Source organism: Mytilus trossulus, chromosome 4, assembly GCF_036588685.1.
Source record: "Mytilus trossulus isolate FHL-02 chromosome 4, PNRI_Mtr1.1.1.hap1, whole genome shotgun sequence".
Classification (NCBI taxonomy): Eukaryota; Metazoa; Mollusca; class Bivalvia; order Mytilida; family Mytilidae; genus Mytilus; species Mytilus trossulus.
The window spans coordinates 51,354,636-51,381,505 of record NC_086376.1 but is presented as its reverse complement, the minus strand read 5'-3'; the positions used below and the strand labels follow the sequence as shown (position 1 = coordinate 51,381,505).

Genomic DNA, 26,870 nt, shown 5'->3' with positions numbered 1-26,870 from the left:
TTACATATGTTTTCTTGATTGAACTATAATTACAAAACTTGTAAAAAAGTCCTTCAGTTTAAAGAATTTCCCAAAAGAAAGGAGGCATTCTGCCAACATGATAAGAAAGTTATACAGAGAACAAAACGAGGAATTTCTAGTTTTCTAAATTCTCTCTATATATATATATATGAGAAAAATGTTCTTGCTTCATTAATCAGGACCAGTAATAGATTTTAGTAATATTAATGTTATAGTTTTTTTATTTCCATTTTATATTAAATGATGTTATGGAAGGAAGTTTCCATTTAACATACAATTAAAAAAGATATCAAAACATGCATTACACATATTTTATGATTCTCTTCTGTTATTATATATTACTTAAAGTAAGTACGTTATCTTGGTTGACCAACCATATTCAGTGGTATATTAGGTCCCATGTTGTTTCTTATATTTAGTCTCAACTATTGAAGTATTGGTATCATTTTCATTGTTGTGTAGCTGAGGAATATATGTGTCCATTTTAGTAGTTTAAAGAGTTAAATGTGTTATTATCAATTAATTTATAAGTAATTTATAAGTTAAAAAATATCAGAAATGTACCACTGGTATCTGTCAATCTGACTTTTTGATACCTGGCCTTGGCTTCATTTTTTTTTATTGTAAATGCATTTTTGAATGAAACATATGAAGTAAAAATACATTAACTGCTTGATTAAATGTCAAAACCTTAAATTCTATGAGTGCATGATAAATCAGAACATCTGTGGCTATTATGAAGAAAAAAATATTAATTTTCATTATCATTATTTAATGATGAATTATTATTTGTAGATAGTAGTTTTTGTTTAGTACATCTGAAATTGATCTTACATTTCACATATTTAAATAAGAAAGGACATTTTTTATATTTTTTTCCTGACAGTGGCAACTTGTCCTATACTGATGATTTTGTTAGATTGGTCAAGTAAATGTACAATACAGTCTCTGAGTCTGGGAATCTTAGTTACCCCGGAAACATTGTGTAAAAAAGATAAAGGTAATTTGAAGGTATTGTTGTTTTACCAACAGACATGACAGACATAAATAGGTAATTTAGATAAAGATCATTTTCTTTATCTTCAACAAGTTTGTCAGAAATGGAATGTATAGAAGGAAATAGATATTGATGAGAGGTCAGAAGACTAGAGGTCTATATGTACTTGTTGTTTAAACTGTATGTGCTTGTATCATAATTGTACTGTCTTCTGTCTACAGTAGAATAATTTGATAGTCAAGAAAGTTAATGTTGAAATCGTAGACTTACTAGACTATGTGTTCTTCGTCTTTATACCTATAGAAGATTTATTTCATAGCCTCTATACAGAGAAAATGATAGCCTTTAACAAATATATTGTGCACCTCAGCAAAATTCACCAACCATCACCACCTACAGCAAATTGTGGTTTTGTACTAGAAAGAGAGCACTTAAACAAATAAGGGGTAAATAACCTACATTGGTATATATATGTACACCCTAAAAAAAGATTTTTGCTTTCCCTGTGTAGTAGTTGCTTATTTAAATTTAATCAATATTTGTTACTACTGCATGTGTCTGGATGGTTCCCACCAAGATAATGGCAGTAACAATCTCCAGATAGACTAAAAGCTCTAAAACCTGTGTTTAAAAGTAAAACAGTAAAAGGTAAACTTAATGATAAGTTTATAAAAGATGTTAACATTTACTCTGCCATTTACTCTGTTTGGAGTTAACATAATATACAAATAAGGTCATCAAAGGTTGATGTCCTTTAAATATTTGAGGAGGATAAAAGAACCAATTGCCTTGTCAGTTTTCAACTGTCACTGAGAAGAAATTACAACTCAAAATTTCAAATTATAAAAAGTAGTATTCTGTTTTCATTAGAATCATATATTTAAACTGCAATGTTGTTGTAAAAGTTTGACAGGATAATGAATCTGAAATTGAAACAGATTTCCGCTGAGATGATTTGGGCTTTGTTACTGGATAATAACTTGCCACTTGATATGTAGGTACAGTATACATAGGAAAGGTAATCTATGGGACTGAAGTAGATGTTAATCTCTCTTTGATCTTCACTTTGTACAAATATTATTTTACTAACAATAAAAAAATCAATGGTTCAATAATTTGAAACCTGTGATCCTATACAAGGTTAAGATTGAACTGCATAAACTGAAGTTTTTTTGTTGTTACAAATTGTTTATGGGGTTATGAACAATGTACATGTAGTTTATACATACCAGTCAATGTCCTGTCCTTATAAAATAATGATAGAGTTGTATCTTTTTTATGGCCCCACAACGAAGTTGTTTGTTTATGGCCCCTCAACGAAGCTGTCGGTGCCATATAGTTTTACCCTTATCCGTAATTCTGTAATTCCGTCATTCCATAATTCCATCATTCCACCATTTCGCAATTCTATCATTCCGTCATTCCGCAGCAATCCATTGTACTGACCTTTTTTCTAAATGCTTTCAGATATTGGGCTGATTTTTGGTATGTGAGCTAACCATGACGAGTTACAGATCAAGTTTAAGTTTGTTCCACTCTTCTAATTTTTGCCAAAATTAAGGGTTTACAACTTTAAAAAATGATGAAAAATCACAGTTATACAGGTTTTTTTTCAATATGCATCCAGATTTTGAGCTGATTTTTGATGTGTAAGACTAACATCATGTTTGTGTCCACAATGTGTTATTGAAATTGCAGATTTTTCAACTTTTTGAGACGGGGCCGTTCGTGTCGCTTTGACACATCTAGTCTTAATTGATATCTGAAAATGAGGTATAAAATTCTGTTATGATATTAAAGATAAGTTACTATGAACTAAAAAATCATCAGAGTAAAATTGGTTAAAATCACTTGTTACCATATAGCATAGCTGGAAAAGGTTACACCACTGAAGTTTGAAACACGAATCAGATTCTCTGAAGAAGCTTCCAAGAGACTGCAAATTTTATTATAGCCCAAACATATATCTAATCCAAATAAGAAAAAAATTGAGAAGATGTGCCAATGAGACAACTCTTTATGTTGATGTGCAAGGGACCAAATGTCACAGAAATTAACAACTTTAGGGCACCATACTGTCCTCCAATTTCCTATTCCTCTCAGGAATCACCTTGATTTTGATCATTCAGACTCTTTTCATCATCAGAGAATCATTTTTTTTGCATTACTCAAAAAAAAATTCTTGTTATTATATGACCGCAAATTTATTTTTGGGTTTGTATGCTACAATGTTGTCATCGTCCGAAGACACATTTGATTTCCAGATAATAACTTTAGTAAAAAAGAATGGATTTTTGGGGTCTTTGCACAGGCACTCTGGCTTTCTCATCTAAAACAGCCAAAAGTGTTTAAGGTGGCATTAAACACAAACAAACAATCAATCATTCAATCATGTTGAACAGGACAATATGGAGGATAATCAGAAAATGAGCTATAAAGTAATACATTAGGCAGCTGAAGTACATTTAGTTACTTATCTCAATTGGTGTAGTAACAAATTTTTTCATTAACAAAAGACATTATTTTGATTTCAATTAAGAAATTTCAACTATCTTGTTGAACAGGAAGAGATTTTAGCCCATTTCTAATCTGTAATGGACGAAAAAAGGCGATAAAAGTTTCATATTCCTACTATATTTCCTTTACTAGGGTTTTAAATCGGTAAATTTATTCCATCATGCAATTGATTACTTCTCTGAAATCAGTCAAACAAAATTGAATGACTTGTAACTTAATTCAAACTATGAAGTAATTATCTATCTTAACAACTTCCCCCAGATGTTTACAACAGACAGTAAATACATCAAAAGGTAAATCATCATGGTGATCACCTGAAATTCATTACAGCAGGTCCAATTTCCAATTTTTATGTACATGTCATTTTCATGATAATAGCTTTATTGGAAGAATTTCATTAAGGTTTTATCATTGTCACCCTATATACCTGGATAATAGTTTAACCCCATGTGGACTGTCACTACTGAATCAACAGAATCAATATATCGAAATTATAAAAGTAACTTAAGATTACTAATGTTTGTATTATCACATTGGACTGTCAAACCCTGTAATTTTGAAAAGAAAAAAGTTGTTATAAGTCTTCCAAACATAACAATTTTATTATTTTATAAAGTTTTGTAAGAAAAGTCTTCTCTGGAAATGGCTTCAAATTGCTTTCTTTACTTTTATGAAAAAGTTCAGATTCATACTTGTGTAAAAAAAATTTGTGAACTTTTTAATCAGTTATATTTCTGTAGCAAATGTATGTTCTGATTTCAAGACAGCGGTGAATGTTAAACTCATCAAAATTCTATTATACAGGGAAAGCTGGCTAAACCGAACCTCTTCTGGACTTAAGATTTTGTTCGGTTTAGCCGATGTTCGGTTTTATCAGGTTTACAACGCATACTAATTGATATGACGGCTCTTTAAAGAACATGTTTGGTTTATTCAGGTTTTCGGTTTATGCAGGATTCAGTTTAGCCAGGTTTCACTGTAGTTTCAGTTCTAAGAGATATGTGGAATATCATAGGGTTACATAAATAGATAGATTGTCTTTGTACACCTGGTATTGAGATGAAATACTATTTATCTAGGAATTGTGTCATTATTGTAGTCATAATCTATAATTGATAATACATCATCATCATCTGTTAAGTAATAATAAATGTTGATGTATAAGACATGTACAAGTTCTCAATGACATGCAGATATTTAAGGTAATGGTAGTCATACTCCTCGTTTTATGGGACAGAACTCAACATATGATTCTTTGTGATTCATATGAGAAGGCATGCTCGGCTTCTAATGTAGCTCTGTGTCTTACTTAGCAAATAAAATGTTTTACTGTAAAAATTTTACATAATCAGTGAAAATTTTAGGGCCTCAAACTGAAAAAAGGGAGAGGTAAAAACTTTTTCTGCGACACATCAAATTTTGGGAAGAAAGATTGTTTTTGGCAATTTAAATTAATTCATCATTTTTGTCCATTTGACCAAAATAATTTGTCTGACATTGCAAGCATATTATATCCCACAAAAAGTTATTGAAACATGTAATTGTAATTGAATGTAATTATTAAAAAAAATGTATAAATTTACATTTTGTAATTGAAAATGAAATTTGTTATTGATTATTTTTCCAATTACAATTAATTGAAATTAGTTAATGACATTGAAAAATAACAAATTATTTTTCAGTTCATTTAGTCACTTAAAACTTTATACTATGACTTATAATATAATTGATATACATGAACTTCAACCTCACTTCAACATGTTACTGTCCCTAAAGGACTTTCTGTCTTTTTTCAATAAAATTGTCTCTAAGGCAATGTACAAATAATGTGCAGCTGTAAAGTAACTTCACATTTTGTGACACATATGACATGAATGATTGTAAATATAAAAAATGATAGCAATCTTAAATTAATTTAATCCATAGAACATGGCATGTTGATATGTTCATAAAACATTGTTTCAGACTGGGATTACTATAACACAGTGGTCTCACTTCAAAACTTTGATAAATAGTATTCTATGAAGATTTTCATGTCATAATTTTTGTAAAATATTATTTATTGGTATGAACTTTTATTTAATAACATAACATTTCAAACTTATGAGATTGAGTTTGGTAGGTGCATAGTTTCTTGAAATGCCTTAACACAGTTATAAAATTCTGCTGGTGTGTTGTTTAATCTTAAGTAGGTTATAGTTACTCAGTGAGTACATAAACTCATTGTTCCTGTTTTAGTGTATATATCCAAGTTATTTTTCTAACCTGTCAGGTTTCTAGTTATCAGCTATAAGGTGTTTTAAATTCTTTTGGTTTGTTCTTCAATCTTAAGTTGGGGCCTGGTTGGCTGAGTGGTCTTAGTAGTTACTACTGTAGTCACTAGCCAGTCAACACTGAGGTTGTGAGTTCGTTAAATGTAAAAAAGAATTGATTTGACCTTTTTACAAAATACTTTCAATGTATGGATGAATAATTCATAAACAGTATGAAGTACCACAAACACCTTATTTTTTGTAAAACATATTTTGCTTAAAATTTGCTAGATCTGCCAGATTTAGGAGATGGATTGTATGCCCAGTAGAGTATCTCTACTTACAGAATAATGATACCTCTGTTAGAGTTTACATGACAATTACATGGGTGCAGCTGCTACACATTGTAATAGAATACAAGATGCATGACTGAAATACTTTGTTATTTACATTTTGTGCCAGTAAACACACAAAAGTGTCTAACTTCATTCAAAGAAATTTTTATTTGAAAGAAAAAAAATAGATGTGACCTCAATTTTCTTGTAGAATGCAATGATGATTTTTGTCGAGCTTGCGACTTTTGTTGCAGAAAGCTCGACATAGGGATAGTGATCTGGCTTCGGCTACAGCGGCGTTAGCTTACTTCTTTAAAGCTTTATTTTTTAGAAGTTGGAAGACCTGGATGCTTCATACTTTGTATATAGATGCTTTATGTTACGAAGTTTCTGTCAGTCCAATGGCCTTGACCTAATTTTCACGGTTCAGTGACTACTTGAAAAAAAAAGACTTTTTGTAATGTTAAATTCTCTCTTATTATAAGTACATGTAATAGGATAACTATATTTGGTATGTGCATACCTTTCAAGGTCCTCATGCCCAGTGATCTGGAAGGTTTTTTCCACTATGGGCCCAGGGCCCCTCAAAAATAAATTCAATGGGCCATTTTAAAAAATATGGGGCCATGTTGTCAAATGAGTGGGCCATTTGAATTGACTTCTGTAAAAAAATAAAAAATATCATTATTTTCTCATGTTTTGGTAAAGAGGTGTTGGTACAAGTTTACCTTTATGATTTTAAATAATATTGTTCCTGTGATTCTGTAATTTCAATGAATATATACAATAACTTCTTCCAAAACGGACAATATTAAAGATAAACCTTTATTTACAATGTATAAACTGTTACTGTTGCCTTGGCTTGTTCATGTTCATGTTTTTTTTAACATTAAATTTGGGTCTTCGTCGATACCATACTCATTCCAGATGTTCCGTATTAGAGGACATTTCAGGAACGTCCTCTGCACTTCTTGTATTATTATTATTACTTCATCAAGATGACAAGAATAACAGTAGAGAGTACCATTAATTGATAGAACAAAACAATAATTCGCTGAAGTCATGTTTACAAAATGTCAAAACAAGCCAAAGACCAAAAAATGACAAGGACAGTTAAGCGCCTTTTATGGAGACAAAAACTATATTCATAAAAAGGCTTCAGGGGTTTTCAATCAAAATAATAGCAAGCTAAACTAAATTAAAAGATTATTATTAGGGTTAAATCTCGTCTGTAATAGCCAAATTTCACAAATGTTAAGTTGTAAAAACTTATAAAAAAATATATCATGAATGATGGTTTATTGCATTTTTTGGGTTATCAGTTAAACCGCATGGTTCTATTATTACCATAGGAAAACACCCGAGACGTTAAACCGCATGGTTCTATTACCATAGGAAAACACCCGAGACGTTCTAAAAATATATGGGTGCTCCTTTGATTGGAGGAACATTATACAGTTGTGTACACACACATGGCGGCACGGAACACGATCGGAAAACTATTTGACGATATCTAAACGTTTCGAAACGATGTGAAAAATATCGTGCGCCACGTGGGCGCTTACATTTGTCACTCTATGCGCCATTTTTGGTGAATATGCGCTATAGGTGCAGGGCGCAAGTCCTTCCCGATCACTGATGCCCTTCAGACAGTTTTCACTAGACCTCGACCTCATTTCATGGATCAGTAAACAAGTTTCTAGGTTAAGTTTTAATGGTCAAGTCCGTACCTCAGACACTGTAAGCAATAGGGGTAGTATATTTGTTGTATGGAAGGACTGTAAGGTGTGCATGTCTAACTGGCAGGTGTCATCTGACCTTGACCTCATTTTCATGGTTCAGTGGTAATAGTTAAGTTTTTCTGTTTTGGTCTTTTTTCTCATACTGTATGCAATAGGTCTACTATATTTGGTGAATGGAATGATTGTAAGGTGTACATGTCTAAGCTGGCAGGTGTCATCTGACCTTGGCCTCATTTTCATGGTTAAGTGGTCAAAGTTAAGTTTTTGAGTTTTGGTATTTTTTCATATACTATATGCAATTTGGTGTATGGAAATATTTTATGATCTATATGTCAGTTGCACAGGTTTTATTTGACCTTGACCTCATTTTCATGGTTCATTGCTCAGTGTTCAGTTTTTGTGTTTTGGTCTTTTTTTCTTAACCCTTTCCTCCATTGAAATTTGTGTTTTGCATACTTGATTCGCATAGGATTTTTCAACAAAATGCTGAAAATATGCATTGAAGTATTAATGAATTGTGAAAAACAAATATTCCATCAAATAAATTAAGTTGGATATTCTTTTGAATATGCTTTTCATATTGGATCAAATTTTATTAAGTCTGATGCAAACACTATGTAGTCAAAGCCTTTCAACTGAGGTATTACACAGGCGACAATAGGCGTCATTATGGAGTAAAGGGGGTGGTGTCAAAAGGAGTCATTATAAAGGAAAGGGTTAAATTATAAGCAATAGGTCAACTCAATTTGTTGTATTGAAGAATTGTTAGTTGTACATGTCTGCCTGGCATGGTTCATCTGACTTTGACCTCTTTTTCATGGTTCATTGGTCAATGTTTAGTTTTCTTGGTTAATGTTAAGTTAATTAGAACTATCAACATAATATCAATGATTAGTAAAGAAGACGAGACATTTCAGCGTGTGCACTCTTGTTGAATTGGTCAGAGTTCATTTGAGACTGATTTTCTGATATCTGATATTCTGTACAAACATTCAGTATAATCTCATTTATTGCTGTGACTGTACAAACATTCAGTATAATCTCTGTCATTGCTGTGACTGTACAAACATTCAGTATAATCTTAGTCATTGCTGTGACTATACAAACATTCAGTATAATCTCATTCATTGCTGTGACTGTACAAACATTCAGTATAATCTTAGTCATTGCTGTGACTGTACAAACATTCAGTATAATCTCATTCATTGCTGTGTCTGTACAAACATTCAGTATAATCTTAGTCATTGCTGTGACTGTACAAACATTCAGTATAATCTCATTCATTGCTGTGTCTGTACAAACATTTAGTAATATCTCATTCATTGCTGTATCTGTACAAACATTTAGTACTGTATAATCTCATTCTTTGCTGTAGATTGAATCTTTTACCAGTCTGTCTTCATTCAGTCTATTCTCTGCAGCTTATCATACTTATTATAGTAATTACCTCATTTATGATCTTGATTGAGTGTTTGCAGTTTATTTTTTTGTTATTTGTCATTAACAAATTATTCTGAGCAATGCCAAATAAAAGTAGATAAGACAAAAATATGAATAAAGTAGATCTTTGGTACCTATATGGCAATAGAACAACTCAAAAGACACAAAAACGAAAAGGTGTACATCAATAAACGGGCCTAGGTGTCAATGTAATATGGATATTAAAGACATATATTAGTCTGATTTAATCTTGAGGATTCAACCCAACAACAAATAAATACATACCTCTAACAAAAAGATATCTAGCGGTAAAAAAACTAGCTTTATAATTAGCAGTTTAAAAGATTAGTGTCATAGAAAAACAGCACAGTTATCTTGATTAAGACTATTTTAAGATGAAGATATCTTTTTCCTCACCATAATTGTTGTTTATATGCTATTTATTGATGAGTTACTTATATATATTTAATAAAGAAATAACTGCAATTTTCATAGAATGAACTATTTCTCGTTTCAGTGGGAAGTTTGCAATTGTAAAAAAGTGTGTTAAAAAAAATACAAATACAGAATATGCCGCCAAGTTCATACGGAAGCGTAGAGGGGGAGGTCGACGAGGAGCAAAGATGGAGGACATTAGAAAGGAAGTGGACATTCTCCATCAGATTGATCATCCTCACATAATACATCTCTATGAGGTCTATGAGACTAGGCTAGAAGTTATATTGGTGCTAGAATTGTAAGTATTACAGATGATTATTGTCTCATGTATTTAGGCAGTAAGCTTTCATGTTATTTTTGTTATTCAAAATGATGAATTTCTTGTGGCTCAACTAAGTTACAAAACAGATGAAAGGAAAGCAGAAAAAGAACTACTTAGAAAGTAAGGTTAATCATCTTGAAAGACACTTCCTACCTTCATTTATTTTACTTTAAAAGATGATATTAACATATTGGAATGTTTATTAAATATGTATAGGTACACTGGACACCAATCTAGGATGTCAGGCTATATTGTAGTCTGTATGTTTGTCTGTTTGTCTGTCTGTCTGTGACACTTTTCACATGTATTTCTAAACAGAATACTGATAACAGGCTATTATTTGAACTTGGAATTATTTTTAATTATGGAATTTGCATAATTTCTTGTGTTTAAAATTTTTAATAAATTCTATGTTTATTTGGTATTATAATCTTTTGAGCGGTTAATAACACTTTCCATAAAATGTATTTTGGTTAGATAGTGTTGTGCGCGGCACAGTACATTCTATTGAAAATATACTATTTTCTTTGTAATAAAAAGTGTTGTGCGCAGCACGGAACATTTCAGTACAGAATAAACCTGGAATTTAGTAAAAATTTCAATAACAAGAAATCAAGCAAATTCCATAATTAAAAATAATTCCAAGTTCAAATAATAGCCTGTTTGATGTAAAGTCTTTCTCATATTCATTGCCTTCCATGAATGAATGTTCAATAAGCCAATGAAATTATAATTTGGTCTAGTAAGTTAGAATAAACAAAATATTATTCTCCATAATTTCTTTTATGACAAAATTGGTAAACACAAAACATAAAAAAATAGTCAGTTGAAAAAGTATACTCACACAATGTGCAATTATATTCAAATAATCAACAGATTTTCATATTTATTTCAGGGTGTCTGGTGGAGAATTGTTTGACTATATATCAGAAAAGGATCATTTAAGTGAAGAAGAGGCATCAGCATTTATCAAACAAATTCTAGATGGTGTGGAACATTTACATAGTCAAAATATTGCACACCTGGATTTAAAGGTAAACACAACACATTGATACAAACTGTATATAAAGTGTCTTGATTTTAATACAGTAAAAATACAAAAAAATGTGTTAAAATCATAGAACTTGTTACATTGAATATCAATGAAAACAAATATTTTCATAGTGAATATAGCATGTCTCATACACAATGATAGCATTGGTTTAAATACAGGAAATATAGATTCTGAATGAATTAAAAAGCACTTGAATTGACATTGAATAATTATATTGCTGATATGAAAGATATTTTGAAATGTAGACAGTAAAATACAGCACATCATAAGGTTGTGAAATGATGAATGGGGCATGCATTTGGAAGTGAAATAAAAAAAGACACAGAAACTTTTTGCTTCACTATGCTTACCAAAATTTATGAGTTTCATAGCTCTGTCCAGAGATATTTTGAACATCAGACCAATTTTATCTGATTTATTTATTTGGTTGCAGCTTCATACAATTCCTATGTTTAAATATTGCAAAAAATTATTTCAGTAAAACTTTAAAAATGTTCAATTACATGAATGTATTTTTTAACCATATAAGAAAATATTAAGGTCATCATCTGATTATCAAGGGCCATTTAAGTGCAAGAAACTACAAGATGTGAAACAGACATGAAAATAGATCAATATCTGATAAAAAGATTGATAACAAATCTGAAATGCAATATTAATGGTTTTTTAACATGTTTTGTCAATCTGACACAGAAAACACTTCATAATGCATTGTTCGTTTTTTGTGTGGCTTTAAGGTGCAATTCCGTCACCTTGTCATGTTATTATAAATGCATTATTAGTACATGTGACCTTAAGGCCATCAATACAAATATGACTAAATAGAGCATGTCATAGATAGTCATAACTTCTTTTTTTAAATTATTCAATCTTCTGATAAAAAACATGATCAATTAGGTAGAACAGTTATTTAAACAATTTTATGTATATAGGTTTAATCATTTGTCATAATTTTTTTGGGAAAATGGAATTTGTCAATAGGAAAGTAAAAACAAAATGTATATGTCATGCATGTATAACCTAACCTTACTTGCATGTTAAGGTTCACTCATGCTTGGTTATCAAGGTCATTCATTTTTCATTCCTCAACACAATATGCTTTAATATAATGTTAATGTACTTTATTACAAGTTTGACATTACCCCATACATAGAGTCATGATAGAGATAGTGATTCACTGGTTTAAGTCTAAAAGTAATATTTAAAAACAATAGAAATTCATCATAGTTGTATTTCTCATATCTGTTCCTATAAAATATTGGCAAAAAATGAAATTTAATTGATACAGATATGTTCTTATCTTCTCTCAATAGGGATATTGTTTTCTCTTTACTAAGAATACAAAAATGTATGATGCTAAAAGATAAATTGGTTATCAGATATTTATATAAATTATGTTCAATGTGATACATGTACATACTGGAATCTGGTCTGATTCTTTAGAAAAAAGAAAGAATTAAACTAATGACTAGTTGATGTAGTTAAATAGCCTTGGCCTTGAATATTTCTTTTATATCAATTGTGACAAACTTGAAAATCTGCTGTACACTATAGCAAAATCCATCAATCAGAGTACTGAAGTACTGGGCATCGGATGACTGCAAGTTCTTGACGGTGGTCACAAGCACTTGTTTCATCCACTTGTATATCATTCTATTCTACTATATTAGTAATAGTGCAGTGCAAGTGTAATAATTTGAGTTTTCTAATAGATTGGATTTGAGTAGGCATTCATATTTCTCTGCAAAACCTTCAATGTCCCATGCAAAGTTAACCATCCTTGAGAGAGACCAGTAATTCTGCATTTGAGATTTCAAACTTTCTTGGGGTATTCTTCCGCATGCGTTAACACACTTTTTCTGTACGTGTGCATATATAGATGAAGATTTTTTACTTTTAAAAATATATATATTTCTAATGACAAAAAATGTTCATGTTATTAATTTATGTTCTAAACAATTGTTTTAGGAGTATCCATTGAAAAAATGAATTTTTCACAGCGATAAGGAATGTTATTTTGCACTCAATAATGTCTGTGTATTTATAATGTTTTATATAGATCTGTTACAATCCCAACATGAAAGGAGTAAGTTCGGTAAGGGCCATATTTGGCCCCAATTATAAAGTTCATAGTTACAAGACAATAAATGTTTTAAGTTGCCTTAAAGACATGTTAGAAAGTTAAACAGAACTGTTTTTGTCAAAGTTTAATTCTAACACGTTGATTTTTACATCCAAAAAAGGTGAAAATATGGGATTTTGGTGAAATTTGACAAAATTAGCTAGATTTCAACCGAATAAAGGACAAGGAAACATAGAGCGCAGGCGTCGACACGCTCAAGATTCAAATTAGACATGTGAAATGTAATCACAGACATTATTTTAAAAGATCTTTGTTGTCGACGTATGCGCTCTATGTATCCTGTCCAATAATCTATGGAAATTTACACATTTTCATTGATTTTTTCGTGAAAAATCAATATTAGTTCAACTTGTGACGTCATAATGAAACGCAGAAACGTAAAATTTTCAACAAAATGGTTTATATCCTAGCTAGTCAATGTATTAGCTGTAATTTATTGTGATAATGGTCGCTAAATCTGAAGTTGAAATTTACGCAAAAAAAGAGGGCCATTTTGAACCTTATCGAACATACTCCTTTACTTAATAGAAATCTAGCCACAGCAATACACGGGAATGCCCTCAGGGTCATCTGATGTAAAAACAATTGATTTGAATGGCAATCAAGAACACATGACCTATTGCATCTGCTATTATGAAAGTCAGTAATAGGGTGTCATAAAACATAGAACAACTCAGATTTTGATTGTATTTATTGAATCCTGAAAATGGTTGAAAAAAATGCCTTTTAAGTATCTTTGAGTTTATTGGTTCTTTTGATAAAAACTTGTGATCTTAATTAGTTTTAAGTTATTACATGTACTTAACATTCATGACATAAGCAGTCTTTGTGTCATTAATGTGATAACCTTTTGAATCCACAGAACTCAATGTTTTATTTAAACATTTAAGTTAAATTCTGTTAATCTCTCACTCTGGATATGATTTTTACAGACTCGAAATCAATTTTACAATCCTGGGCAGGTGGGCTTTTGGTTAAGTGTAAATTGTGTAATAGCATTTTTTTTCTCATAGCAAAGGCTTACCCTTGATGTCCAAGGAACATGTAAACACTTCAAACAAACTAAGAATACCTACACACAAATTGAAAACAGGTACAAAATACACACATGTTTTATTAACAGATCACCAGTCAAGATAAAAGTAATCTCTAATGCACCAATGACTGTATTAGGGCAATTGAAAAGTAAATATAGCACATTAAAGGAGAGAGCAAAACAAAGGTCATAGATAACAGGATATTAGATAACAAAGGGTGTCAACCCTTTCATGTCAAGTGCATGCATTATCATTGTCACTTAGGAGGGGTAAATTAAAGATTATAAGTGTCCTGGATTAAAGGATGCCCAAGAAGCAGAACATATCAAAGAGTAGTGCAGATTTTAACTATATCATATTCTGTTTGTATTAATTTATTGGCATGCACAAGGTTAAATCATATATATTGGTCTTTCATAAGTTTGCCACAAGCAGAAAAAATAAAAAGTAGTGCAGATTTTAACTTTATCGCCAAATGTTTGTATTAATTTATTGGCATGCACAAGGATTAATTAAATATAGCTATATATATTGGTTGTCTTTTATAAGTTTGCCAAAATAGATATATTCAAAGTTGTATACATGTATCAAATGTAATATCAGATCAATTCAATAGCATTCATAATATGTTAAGTTTCATGAAGGAGTTCAAACAGAATATTATACTTTTTATATTTATATTTTACTTATAGTAATGAGGGTATTTTATGTTATTCAGTGATCTGTATATAATTTGATAAAAGGATTGTTTGGCTGCAGTACTTGGTTTATAAACATTTGATCTTTATAAAGTATTTCAATTTATTAAGATATCTAATATTTTGTGCAAGCTGAAGGACGCCGGGTGTGGGAATTTCTTGCTGCATTGAAGACCTGTTGGTGACCTTCTGCTGTTGTCTTCTCTATGGTCGGGATGTTGTCTCTTTGACACATTCCCCATTTCCATTCTCAATTTTATTTAGTAGTAAATCAATATTGATGATTCAGAGAAAGTAGAATAAAAAACAATGATCAATGATCAATTGTTAGGGAAATCATACTTTTAATATAAACCTCAGTAATTGTCTTTATTCACCATGAAAAATCTTTTACTAGCAGATTCACATTTGTTCACCATTTTAAAAGGACTGTTGCCTATTAGAGCTAATTTCCTAATGCATGTAGAGCAAGACTTTGGTTAGATTATTTGCTTTGTTTGTATATTGTACATTTGTAATTGGGATAACGTTGAATCAGATTTAAATATAATATATACAGGCTTGATTATGCCTAAATATATTGTTTGAAAATGTCAATCTTAATTACAAAACTGGAGTAAATGTTTATAATATACAAACAAAGCAAGCAAGCCAACCAAATTTTTATTCTATAAGAATTCAGAAATTAGCATTTGATAGAATATCAGTTGCTGATTTTCTGATTGATAGCCATACAAAAATAAGATGTGGTATGATTGCCAATAAAACAACTATCAACTAGAGTTTAAATGTACTGTAAATTCAGAAATTATTGCGTGCATTTATTATTGCGATTTTGTCATATAAGACTTAAATGCGATTTTAATTTTTACGATTTTGAGAAAAATACTGTTAAATTCATAAAAATATTTCAAAATGCGAGTTTAAATTATTGCGTTTACAACTCAGTCGCATTTTTTGCAATAATAAAAACCTTGCATTAATTTCTGAATTTACAGTAGTAAATGAATACAAATACAATGCAATCAAGCAGCCTTCAACAATGAGAAAAAGCTGCACCATAGATATAGTCTATCTTAACATGTAATGCAGTAATGATTTATCTACACGGTACAGACTCTTGAGTTTCTGTGCAGATTAGAAAGTGTTAAGGAATGTGACATAGCACTTGTTGGATAAAGAATGGAAGCATTATTTCTGAAAACTGTACCAAGTCATCTTCTTATCAAAATCTGCATTCAGATCTTAAACTGACAGTTTAAATTTTTCAAATATTAGAATTTAAATATAGAATCACAGTTTAAATTTGAAACTAGTGATAAATTTGCTTGCACCATAGTTGTTTGATGTTTATCTATGTCATCATGTGGTAAAACAGTGCAATAAGAGTGAGTAATGTAGTGACTACTAGAAAAAGATAATTAAATTGAGTAAATTTCAGACCAACTTAAGTTTCAACTTAAGGATAGTATGGTGGTACTAACACAACCTGACAGAAAATGACCTGGCCCATTGGTACACATTTGTACAATATACCGGGGTACAGTGAAGCCCATTTTAGGGGGAGCAAAAAAGTGGCCACTTAAGACATGTGGTCTTTTAATACAGGTTCAATTTATATGAAATGTACTACAGAGGGATCTAATATTAATGGTCTGGTCTCTTGAGCAGGTTGGACTGTATATTGGCATTTGAAAGAATTGCTAAATTTTGTTTGTTTTATTATTTTCAGCCAGAAAATATCATGTTACTGAACAAGAACAGCACAAGCATTAAACTGATAGACTTTGGACTTGCTCAGATAATTGGACCAAATTCTGATGTCAGGGCAATGATGGGAACAGCAGAGTTTGTTGGTTTGTGATATTTGAGAGTTTGAATTTTTTGCCAAAATTGCAACAGGATCTATAGGTTTTGAAAAAAATAAAACTCAAAATTTACTTATTGATAGTTTTAGTTGTAGTCGGCATTTCATGATTTCAATTGTTTGCAAAACACAAGAATAAATGCACACAGAGATTCTGAACTCACAGTATTAAGAATGCCATATCAGGTGAAGACTATCTCAAACAAATTCATTTGGAAACCATATTACTATCTTAAACAAAGCTTTAATATTAATAGAAACAAAATGAAAGTGCAATGAGATTCATTTTTTTATTTTCAAACCTTCTTGCTGTTACCAATTTACCAATTTATGTGATACTGAAGTTAAAAATACTATCACAAAATATTTGGTTGTAATAGATATAGATTACCAATAACATTGTTGTATAAGAGTAGCATAGACAAGAATGTGGTAAATTCCCAAGACTTATCCTTCATCTTGTTTTTTTATTCACACTTGTATTCATGCAACTGAATAAACTAATTTTAAAACTGACATTTTTAAACACCGAGAATTCTTACTTTGAAAAAATATTTCTTTTCATAGCAAAAAGTATGGAATTACATGTCTTTAAACTGATATCATAGAAAACTCAAATGCACCAAACAAAGAAAATATGCTACAAATTTCAAAATAAAAAAGAAGATTTATTTGTACATTTTTAGGTTTTGGTGAATTTGAATAATATGAAGCTATGTTTTCTTATATTGTAGCTCCAGAAATAGTCAGTTATGAGCCTTTGTCCTCAGCAACAGATATGTGGAGTATAGGTGTTATCACCTATATATTGTAAGATATATACATTTTCTTCTGAAAATTTACTTTCAATTTGACCTTAGAATGAGACTCGATATATATGCTGTTGATTTGTATTTTTTTTTATTTCTAAGGTATTTTATAATGTTATTTGGTGAATTAGCTGTTTAATATGAAAATAAGAAGATGTGAGCTGTTTAATATGAAAATAAGAAGATGTGGTATGAGTGGTATCTATATAAAAATGTATATATAAGTCCATTATAAACAAAAATATCTTAGACAAGTTTGGCTATGCTGGACTAATCTATGATGCTATCATGATTGTGGTAGATATTTTTGTCCTATAAAAGAATAACATCCTTCAGATATTCACAAGACATTATATAATAAGAATCAAATGTTGACTCTTATCATACCTTCTCCTTTGGTAGTTTTTGGAGGATGATATGTAAAAATCATCAATTGTTTGATGAAATAGATAAAAGAAGATGTGGTATGAGTGCTGATGAGACAACTCTCCATCCAAATCACGATTTGTAAAAGTAAACCATTACAGGTCAAAGTACAGTCTTCAACACAGAGCCTTGGCTTAATTTTTGTTAACAAAATAAAATGACAAGTCTATTGTATATCTTTTGGGATGTATATGTTCATTTGTTTAAGATAGTATTCTATGTGCAAAGTAATTTGTTTCATTAATTAATTGATAGTAACAATTCTTATAATTATTTTTCTGATATCTTCCACATGTGAAGAGACTTTCCTATTCTTACTTTTTATCCACAGTTGATAAAAGAATTGCATAGTGAAAAGTTTTAATAATGAGTTGTGAAATAGGAAACTTTTCTTTCATTGACTGCACTTCCTTTCATTAATGGGAAGTATAAGATCTGTAATGATGATGAAATTTACTAAATTAATTATTTTCCCATGCTTAAACTGAAAGAGATTCTGTCAGAAGAGTTGTTATTTGATTATTGTAAAGGGATGGCTTAAAATGTATTGATCGCTGCACTTGATGATGCAATCAATGAACACATGCATGTGTTGAGCATTTAAAATTGACTAAAATCAATGATGTAATGAATTTTATAATAGATCAGCAATTAAATATAAAAGATAGAAATTTAAAGTATGTCATATCATGGGCTAATCTAGACAATTTTTTATTAAGATGAGTTTTAATTATTCTTTTGTTAAAATAAAAACACAACAACCTAAAACCTTCGTATGTGTTACATACTTACAGAAATTCTAATTCATTTTTATACAACCGCAAAAATTTAAAAAAAGTTGTTTGTATATTGGTATCATGTCATCTTCGTCATGTCAACGTTGTCCGAAGACAGATAGTTTCTGAATAATAACTTTATTATAAGTAAATAGAAATTTTAACACAAGGTTTATATACACTGAAGGAAGGTTGGGATTGATTTTTTAGCTCACCTGGCCAAAAGGCCAAGTGAGCTTTTCTCATCACTTGGCGTCCGTCATCTGTCGTCCGTCGTTAACTTTTACAAAAATCTTCTCCTCTGAAACTACTGGGCCAAATTAAACCAAACTTGGCCACAATCATCATTGATGTATCTAGTTTAAAATTTGTGTTTTGTTACACGGCCAACCAACCAAGATGGCCGCCATGGCTAAAAATAGAACATAGGGGTAAAATGCAGTTTTTGGCTTATATCTCAAAAACCAAAGCATTTAGAGCAAATCTGACATGGGGGTAAAATTGTTTATCTGGTCAAGATCTACCTGCCCTGAAATTTTAAGATGAATCAGACAACCCATTGTTGGGTTGCTGCCCCTAAATTGGTAATTTTAAGGAAATTTTACTGTTTTTGGTTATTATCTTGAAAATTATTATAGATGGAGATAAACTGTACACAGCAATAATGTTCAGCATAGTAAGATTTACAAATAAGTCAACATGACCAAAATGGTCAGTTGATCCCTTTAGGAGTTATTGCCCTTTATAGTCAATTTTTAACCTTTTTTTCGTAAATCTCCACGATCTTAAAAAATCTTCTCCTCTGAAACTACCGGGCCAAATTAATCCAAATTTGGCCACAATCATCATTGATGTATCTAGTTTAAAATTTGGGTTTTGTTACCCGGCCAACCAACCAAGATGGCCGCCTTGGCTAAAAATAGAACATAGGGGTAAAATGCAGTTTTTGGCTATAACTCAAAAACCAAAGCATTTAGAGCAAATCTGACATGGGATAAAATTGGTAATTTAAGGAAATTTTGCTGTTTTGGGTTATTATCTTGAATATTATTATAGATAGAGATAAACTGTAAACAGCAATAATGTACAGCAATTTAAGACTCAAAAATTAAGTCAAAATGACCAAAATGACCCCTAAGAAGTTATTGTCCTTTATAATCAATTTTTAACAATTTTCATAAAATTTGTAAATTTGTTCTAACATTTTCCACTGAAACTACACGGACAAGTTCATTATAGATAGAGATAATTGTAAGCAGCAAGAATGTTCAGTAAAGTAAGATGTACAAACACATCACAATCACCTAAACACAATTTTGTCATGAACTGTCTGCTTCCTTTGTTTAATTCACATATACCAAGGTGAGCGACACAGGCTCTTTTGAGCCTCTAGTTTATGGTCCCAACTGTTTAGGAATTTGGGGCCTAAAAAGGGGCCCAAATAACCAATTTTTTAGTTTCCAGACAATAACTAATGTGTGAATGTGTACGAATCTTTCTAAAATTGTACCATAAGGTTTCATATCAAAAAAGGAAGGTTGGGATAGATTTTGAGGGTCATGGCCCTCATTGTTTAGGAATTAGAAGCCTAAAAGGGGCCAAAAACAGGCTTATTTCTTGACCAATTTCAATGGGGTTTTATTTCTTGAATTCTTAGGATTCTTTAATATGCTGAATATAACAGTGTATTAAGTTTTTTGGTTTTTGGGCCCCGTTTTCAAATTGGTCTACATTACGGTCCAAAGGGTCTAAATTAAACTTAGTTTGATTTTAACAAAAATTAAATTCTTGGGGGTTCTTTGATATGTTGAATCTAACCATGCATTATTTTAGGTAATACATTTGTATCTTCAATTTTTCACTTATTCTTACTTCATTTGTATAAACTTCAAGATTATAATTATTTTTTTTAAAACCGGTTTTTCTAAAGTGAATGTTGATTGGTTAAATTTTTCTCAGTGATGTCCTGCCATGGCTTTGTTTGAATTTGTTTGTTAGCTTTTCGGTCATGAATGTTTGTCTCTAATATTTAATTAACTGTGCATTTGTATTCAGATATCGCAGATCCAATTTATTCGTTCATTGTGTAATCATACGTTTTTTGATTGAGTTAAGTCTGCCAATTGATATTTTATTGTATGTTTTTCTATGTTGTGATGTTATGCTATTGTTTCAGAAAAAGGGAGAAGGTTTGGATCCATTAAAATGTTTAATCCCGCTGCAAATGTTTGCACCTGTCCTAAGTCAGGAATCTGATGTACAGTAGTTGTTGTTTGTTTATGTAATATATACGTGTTTCTCGTTTCTCGTTTTGTTTATATAGATTAGACCGTTGGTTTTCCTGTTTGAATGGTTTTACACTAGTAATTTTGGGGCCCTTTATAGCTTGTTGTTCGGTGTGAGCCAAGGCTCTGTGTTGAAGGCCGTACTTTAACCTATAATGGTTTACTTTTTAAATTGTTATTTGGATGGAGAGTTGTCTCATTGGCACTCACACCACATCTTCCTATATCTATTTAGATTTGCCCAGTTTTCAAGTTGGTCCAAATCAGGGTCCAACATTTAACTTTGTTTGATTTCAATTATTTATCTGGCTAGAACAAATGCTATGATTTGCCAATGTAGTTAATAGTTATCAAAGGAACCAGGCTTATAATTTGATATGCCAGACACATGTTTATAGATATAGGAAGATGTGATATAAGTGCCAATTCGACAACTCTCCATCCAAGTAACAATTCATAAAAGTAAACCATTATAAGTCAAGGTACTCCCTTCAACATGGAGCCTTGACTAACACCTAACAGCAAGCTATAAAGGGCCCCAAAATTACGGGAAAACCAATGGTCTAACCTACATAAGACTCATCAGTGATGCTCAAATCAAAATAGTAAGAAAGCCAAACAAGTTTAAAGTATAATAGTTTTAATAAATTTTGAAGCATTTTTGATATTTGGTGGTAAAAGTCTATAACTGTTAATTTTATACAGTGTAAAAGCAGATTCCTAGTGACTAATTAAATTGATTACATGAAATGAAAAAATATTTAAACATGTACAAATGCCAATAAGATGACTGTGGTCTACATTTCAAACCTGTTTTTTTTTAGCTTTATCTAATATATAGATGATTATTATTTCTTGACCTGTTGATTTTTAAAAAGAAAAAGAAAAATCTATTACAATGTCATTTTTTTTGTGTCTTTCCCATGAAATTCCTATTGTGAGAATGTGACACCTGAAAAAAAGCAACCATGCATGATGATGTCCCATAGAAAGAACACATATCTCTTTGAAGATCACTGAAAAAATTTGTCTCATTATTGTGTAAAAGTCATTTATAGAGAAATAGATTCCACCACTGAATCTTGTGCAAAATGATATTTCTCCACTCTAGACAGTTTAATTTTAAATTCTTTTTAAGCTTGTCTAGCCTCTAGAGTGGAGAAATATTGTATCACACTTGCTGAAGTGGTAGATAATCCCTATTCTCAAGTCTCACTTCAGTATTTATTAAATTGTATATGTGATTTAAAGAATTGAATCAGTGAATATTAGTATCAATTTTAGGTCACCTGACTTAAATTACAATGTAAAGGGACTGGTAAAGTTTTATTCATCTAACTACCCAATTACCGACCTAACCAAGTAAAAACTAGAGCAATCTATTGTCCTTCTATTGAAACTAGGTCACTTTGGTTGCTGAGATATTTATATGTCATTTGTAAGAAAGTAAATGTAGTATGTTACTTACTTTAGGCTTTTATGGTTTAGCAGATATTGTTTTGCTGACCTACTTTTCGTGCTTGACTGAAATTTAATGTCTGCCTTGCTACTTACAAGTTTTGAAGTTTCAGGTATTCCAAACTCTGCTTTTATGTTATTTTTAGTTTGAGTGCAACCGTTCCTGTAAGTGTTTTTATATAGTTCACATATGAGGCTGTTGATATTGTTAACACAGATAAATTCAGGTACTTTTTTATGTTTGCAGATTAAGTGGTGCTTCTCCATTCCTGGGGGATGAACAACAGGAGACATATGAGAACATTACCTCTGTATCATACCAGTTTGATGAAGAATACTTCTCTTCTACCAGTGATTTAGCCAAAGATTTCATTAAAAAACTGTTTGTCAAAAACACTAGGTAATTGTAAGATAAAATTGAGAATGGAAATGGGGAATATGTTAAAGAGACAACAACCCGACCAAAGAGCAGACAACAGCCAAAGGCCACCAATGGGTCTTGCATGTGAATGATGAGTTTTAATTTATAGATATATCTTTATTGGAAATTACAAACCTTACAACTGTACACAATATGTCTAAAGGTTGAAAATAAAGAGATATTGATTAATGTGCAGAAGACAAAGTATCCCATGAAGTACTTGTACATAAGCAATACAGTTGAGGATCATCACTATTATTGCTGTTCTTCATCTAAATTTATATTGGAAGGTCTTTAACAGTGATCTTGATGTGAAAAGCTCTTACGTTACTGCAAGGACTAGATAATAAACTAAAAACTATAAAAAAAAAACCATCTCAAAATAAAAAAAAATCCAACTAGATCATAAATGATTTGCTTAATATTTTAGCATACTATTTATGAAATGCATTTATTTAAATTTCAAGATTTGTAGTACTCTACTTTTATATTTTTCATTGTTTTTTTCTTCATTAAACAGAAAAAGAGGCACAGTGCAGTCCTGTCTACAGCATCCTTGGATTAAAGTAAGTTAATTTACAACACTCTTGATAATGTTAAATGTATGTGCAGTATGTACCGGTATTGACATCTTGGAAGGAATGTTACAAACATATATATTTTATGTGTATGTGTGTTTGTATTTTGGAAAAAACATACATTTTAATGTTTCAATACAGTGTGTCACTAAGAAGTGATTTGAACTTATGCACATTTTTTCTTTAAAAAAAATTAAATAAAAAAACAATAAAAATCATACAAATCCCAGATTATTTATTTTTACAGACTATTCTAATATGACGTGCTTCTTTTGCTTTGTGAATAAACCCATGCTCTAAATCCAATAATTTTTGTTTGCACATGCTTATATTGACTACTGCAGAATAATGAATTTTATCAAATTGGCATGCATTTAATATATTTCATTATCTTAAAACACTTCCAAACTCTTAAAAGATGTACACATTGTTAATAATTCATTTATTATGACTGTAATGTGTTGCATTTGGAAATTGATATATTTGACCTACATACGACACCCGTTCATGCTGGTTTTTCAAAACTCCTCCCCTCAGTGCCAGTTGTTTGCTTCTTTACAAACAAAAAAGGGAGGTTCATGGAAGAGCCTACACAATGGCTTTACATTTACACTTATACACACCAGACATAAAAAAAAAATACCTTAATTGTCCTAATCGGAATCGAAATAATTGATGCAAGCTATACTTTAATGTAGTTTTAACATGGGTAGGCATTATATTCATGTTATTTTAGCCCTCACTATTGCTTGGGCCAAAATTATCACATTTACTGACTTTTGACTTTTCAACTTTTTTCGGAGTATATAATTTTGCAACATGTTACCTATTTTGTGGTTGGACATTCTGGTACCTGGTCAAGAAAGGGCAACTAAAATAAGTAAAATGGAGCTTGTCATTGTATCAATTCTGGGGAAACATAACTGCTTCATTTTTACCATACACAACAAACCATCTGAAAACAGCTAATAATACATGTATCTTTCCCCTTATTTTTTCAATGTTAAGCCTGGTTTTATATTTTATACCTGCATTTCCTTGACGAAGTACCAGAATGTTCTACCACAAATAAAGTAACCTGTTGAAAAATTATATACGCAGGAGAAAAAAGTCAGTAAAATGAAAAAGTCTATTCAAACCTTTGCAAAAAACGTACCCTGATTTATTCACTATACTATTTTGAATTCTGGTAATGATTTTGGTCCATGATTTCAAGTATAGATTTATTATTATTCAAATTCATTAAATAATGATTTGTCATAATCAATTAAACATACTGAACAATATTTTGGGTGACTTTAGTATATTAGCTAAGTGATTACTTCACTGATGTATTGTTTACCCCTCTGTATGTATAAGAATGAATTGTGTTATAATGCCGTAAATTATTTTGTAATTAACATGAATTTGTTTTCACTTTCAACCTTCATGATTTACAAGACAATAGATGAATGATCTAAGCATAAGTACCACAGAACTCGTGGAATTTTATCCATAAATTATTGAGCAATAGTCAATGTTTCCAGAAAAGTATTTTTATGCAGTGTTCTAAGGGAGATAATTGTAGTGTATAGATATGCATGCCAAGGAATGGTTCATTGTTGGTATGCTAGCATGGAGTGACCAGTATGATTAGATTTCAGTTAGAATATGTTGAACATTACATCTTGATAACCAGTACTTGAGTATTAGGTCCAAATAAATCAATTTACTGAGTTAATTTCAAACAAGAATTACATGAATGCCAATAAGTTAACATTGAAATTAAATTTTTAACTTAGTTGTAGAAATTATCAAATTATTGTGAAGCCTCACTTTTATATGCAACTCTCTACATTTTATTTGCTTTTCCTTAAAATTTAAGATTGTTAAAGATTCATTGAGAAAAAAATATCGTTCCATTTAATTTCAGAATCTTGATAGATCATCAGAAAGATGAAAACCCTCATTTCATACACGAGATAAAAACTATTTGGCTTTCATAATATACTGTGGATTTGAATATTTCTATTGAATTGTACGTGGACTTCAATAAAACCATGAAATCAAATATCCAGGAAAATCAACTTTTTCCTCATTTCATATAAATTGGTACCCAAGAAATCTGATGAATCCACAGTAAATGGAATACAGTAAATTGGTTTATTATAGTCATTGTTTAAATGTATAGACAAATTAAAACTGTTCAAACATAATTAATTAACAAGCATGTATATTCAACTAACAATTTTCTTCAGCCAAAAGAGAAAACTGAACAAGACATCAGAAGAACTTCTACTATAAATATAGAACATCTCAAGGCATTCTTAGCTAGAAGACGGTGGAAGGTATTATATTATAAAAAAAACACTATGTCAATAAAATGTAGTTGAAAAGTTAAAACTTGATAGTAGTGTTATATTTATATTTGTTTTGATAATAGTGAAGTCACCTATTAATAAATGCAGATATTGAATAAGCTGTTTGATGTATTACTCAAATGAAAATATTGTATGGAAGACAAAATCTTTGTTACTAATAAACTACAACCTACATTTATTCAGGATACTGTAAACCAACTAATATTCAAGGATACTTTATTTCACGTTTAGCCCTTTTTTTCCATTTTGTGGCTATTTAATTTCGCCATTCTATATTAATTGATAAAGAAAAATAAGGGGATAATCAAAGTTTTACATATCTGCGACAATCAATGTTTGCGTTATTTTTCTTCTTGCAAAAATATATAGCTCATGAAAGTTAGTTGTTTTACAGTATTCATATGCTTGAAATATTTGTCATTAGGTTAAGAAAAATCACTACCTCAATTTTTCTAAATGTGTCTAGAGTTTACCTTTACCTCATGGCTGACATTTTGCAAACTTTGCCTACAGCTAATTATTGTAATGAAAATCATAATCATGATTTAAAAATGGAATTTCTGTTTCATTTTGGTGGCCTACATTTAATAGTATTTTATACATGTTTTTTGCAAAAACTTTTAGACTCTCATCCACTCAAGAGCCCTTAAGATATGATAGACACCAATGCCCTCTATTAAAAATATATATAGTCTTAGGCATGTTGTCAACTGTCAAGCAAGATTTTAATTTGTGATATGCAACTAGAATATAGAAAAGTACTCATATTAAACATTTATTAACCAGTTAAGATTTTTGACTGATTATTGCAAATAAAAACCCTGGCATATAATAGAGATGTAGATATTCATGCATATTTTCAATAATGACTGCACGCCTAACATATCAAAGAAG

At 30.6% G+C, this 26,870-nt stretch overlaps 1 protein-coding gene across 2 annotated transcripts in view; it reads left to right on the top strand.

Annotated features, from left to right (window-relative positions):
- Positions 1 to 26,870, top strand: part of LOC134715480 (death-associated protein kinase 1-like) — a 107,110-nt gene that overhangs the window by 14,977 nt on the left and 65,263 nt on the right. Inside the window, exons 2-8 of one of the 2 annotated variants that reach the window (XM_063577680.1) lie at positions 9,822 to 10,040; positions 10,960 to 11,098; positions 16,729 to 16,852; positions 17,598 to 17,673; positions 22,865 to 23,017; positions 23,559 to 23,604; positions 25,854 to 25,943. In XM_063577680.1, coding sequence (XP_063433750.1) covers positions 9,822 to 10,040; positions 10,960 to 11,098; positions 16,729 to 16,852; positions 17,598 to 17,673; positions 22,865 to 23,017; positions 23,559 to 23,604; positions 25,854 to 25,943 — 847 coding nt within the window. The remainder of the gene's footprint in view (positions 1 to 9,821; positions 10,041 to 10,959; positions 11,099 to 16,728; positions 16,853 to 17,597; positions 17,674 to 22,864; positions 23,018 to 23,558; positions 23,605 to 25,853; positions 25,944 to 26,870) is intronic. The other variant, XM_063577681.1, reaches the window with a different exon arrangement.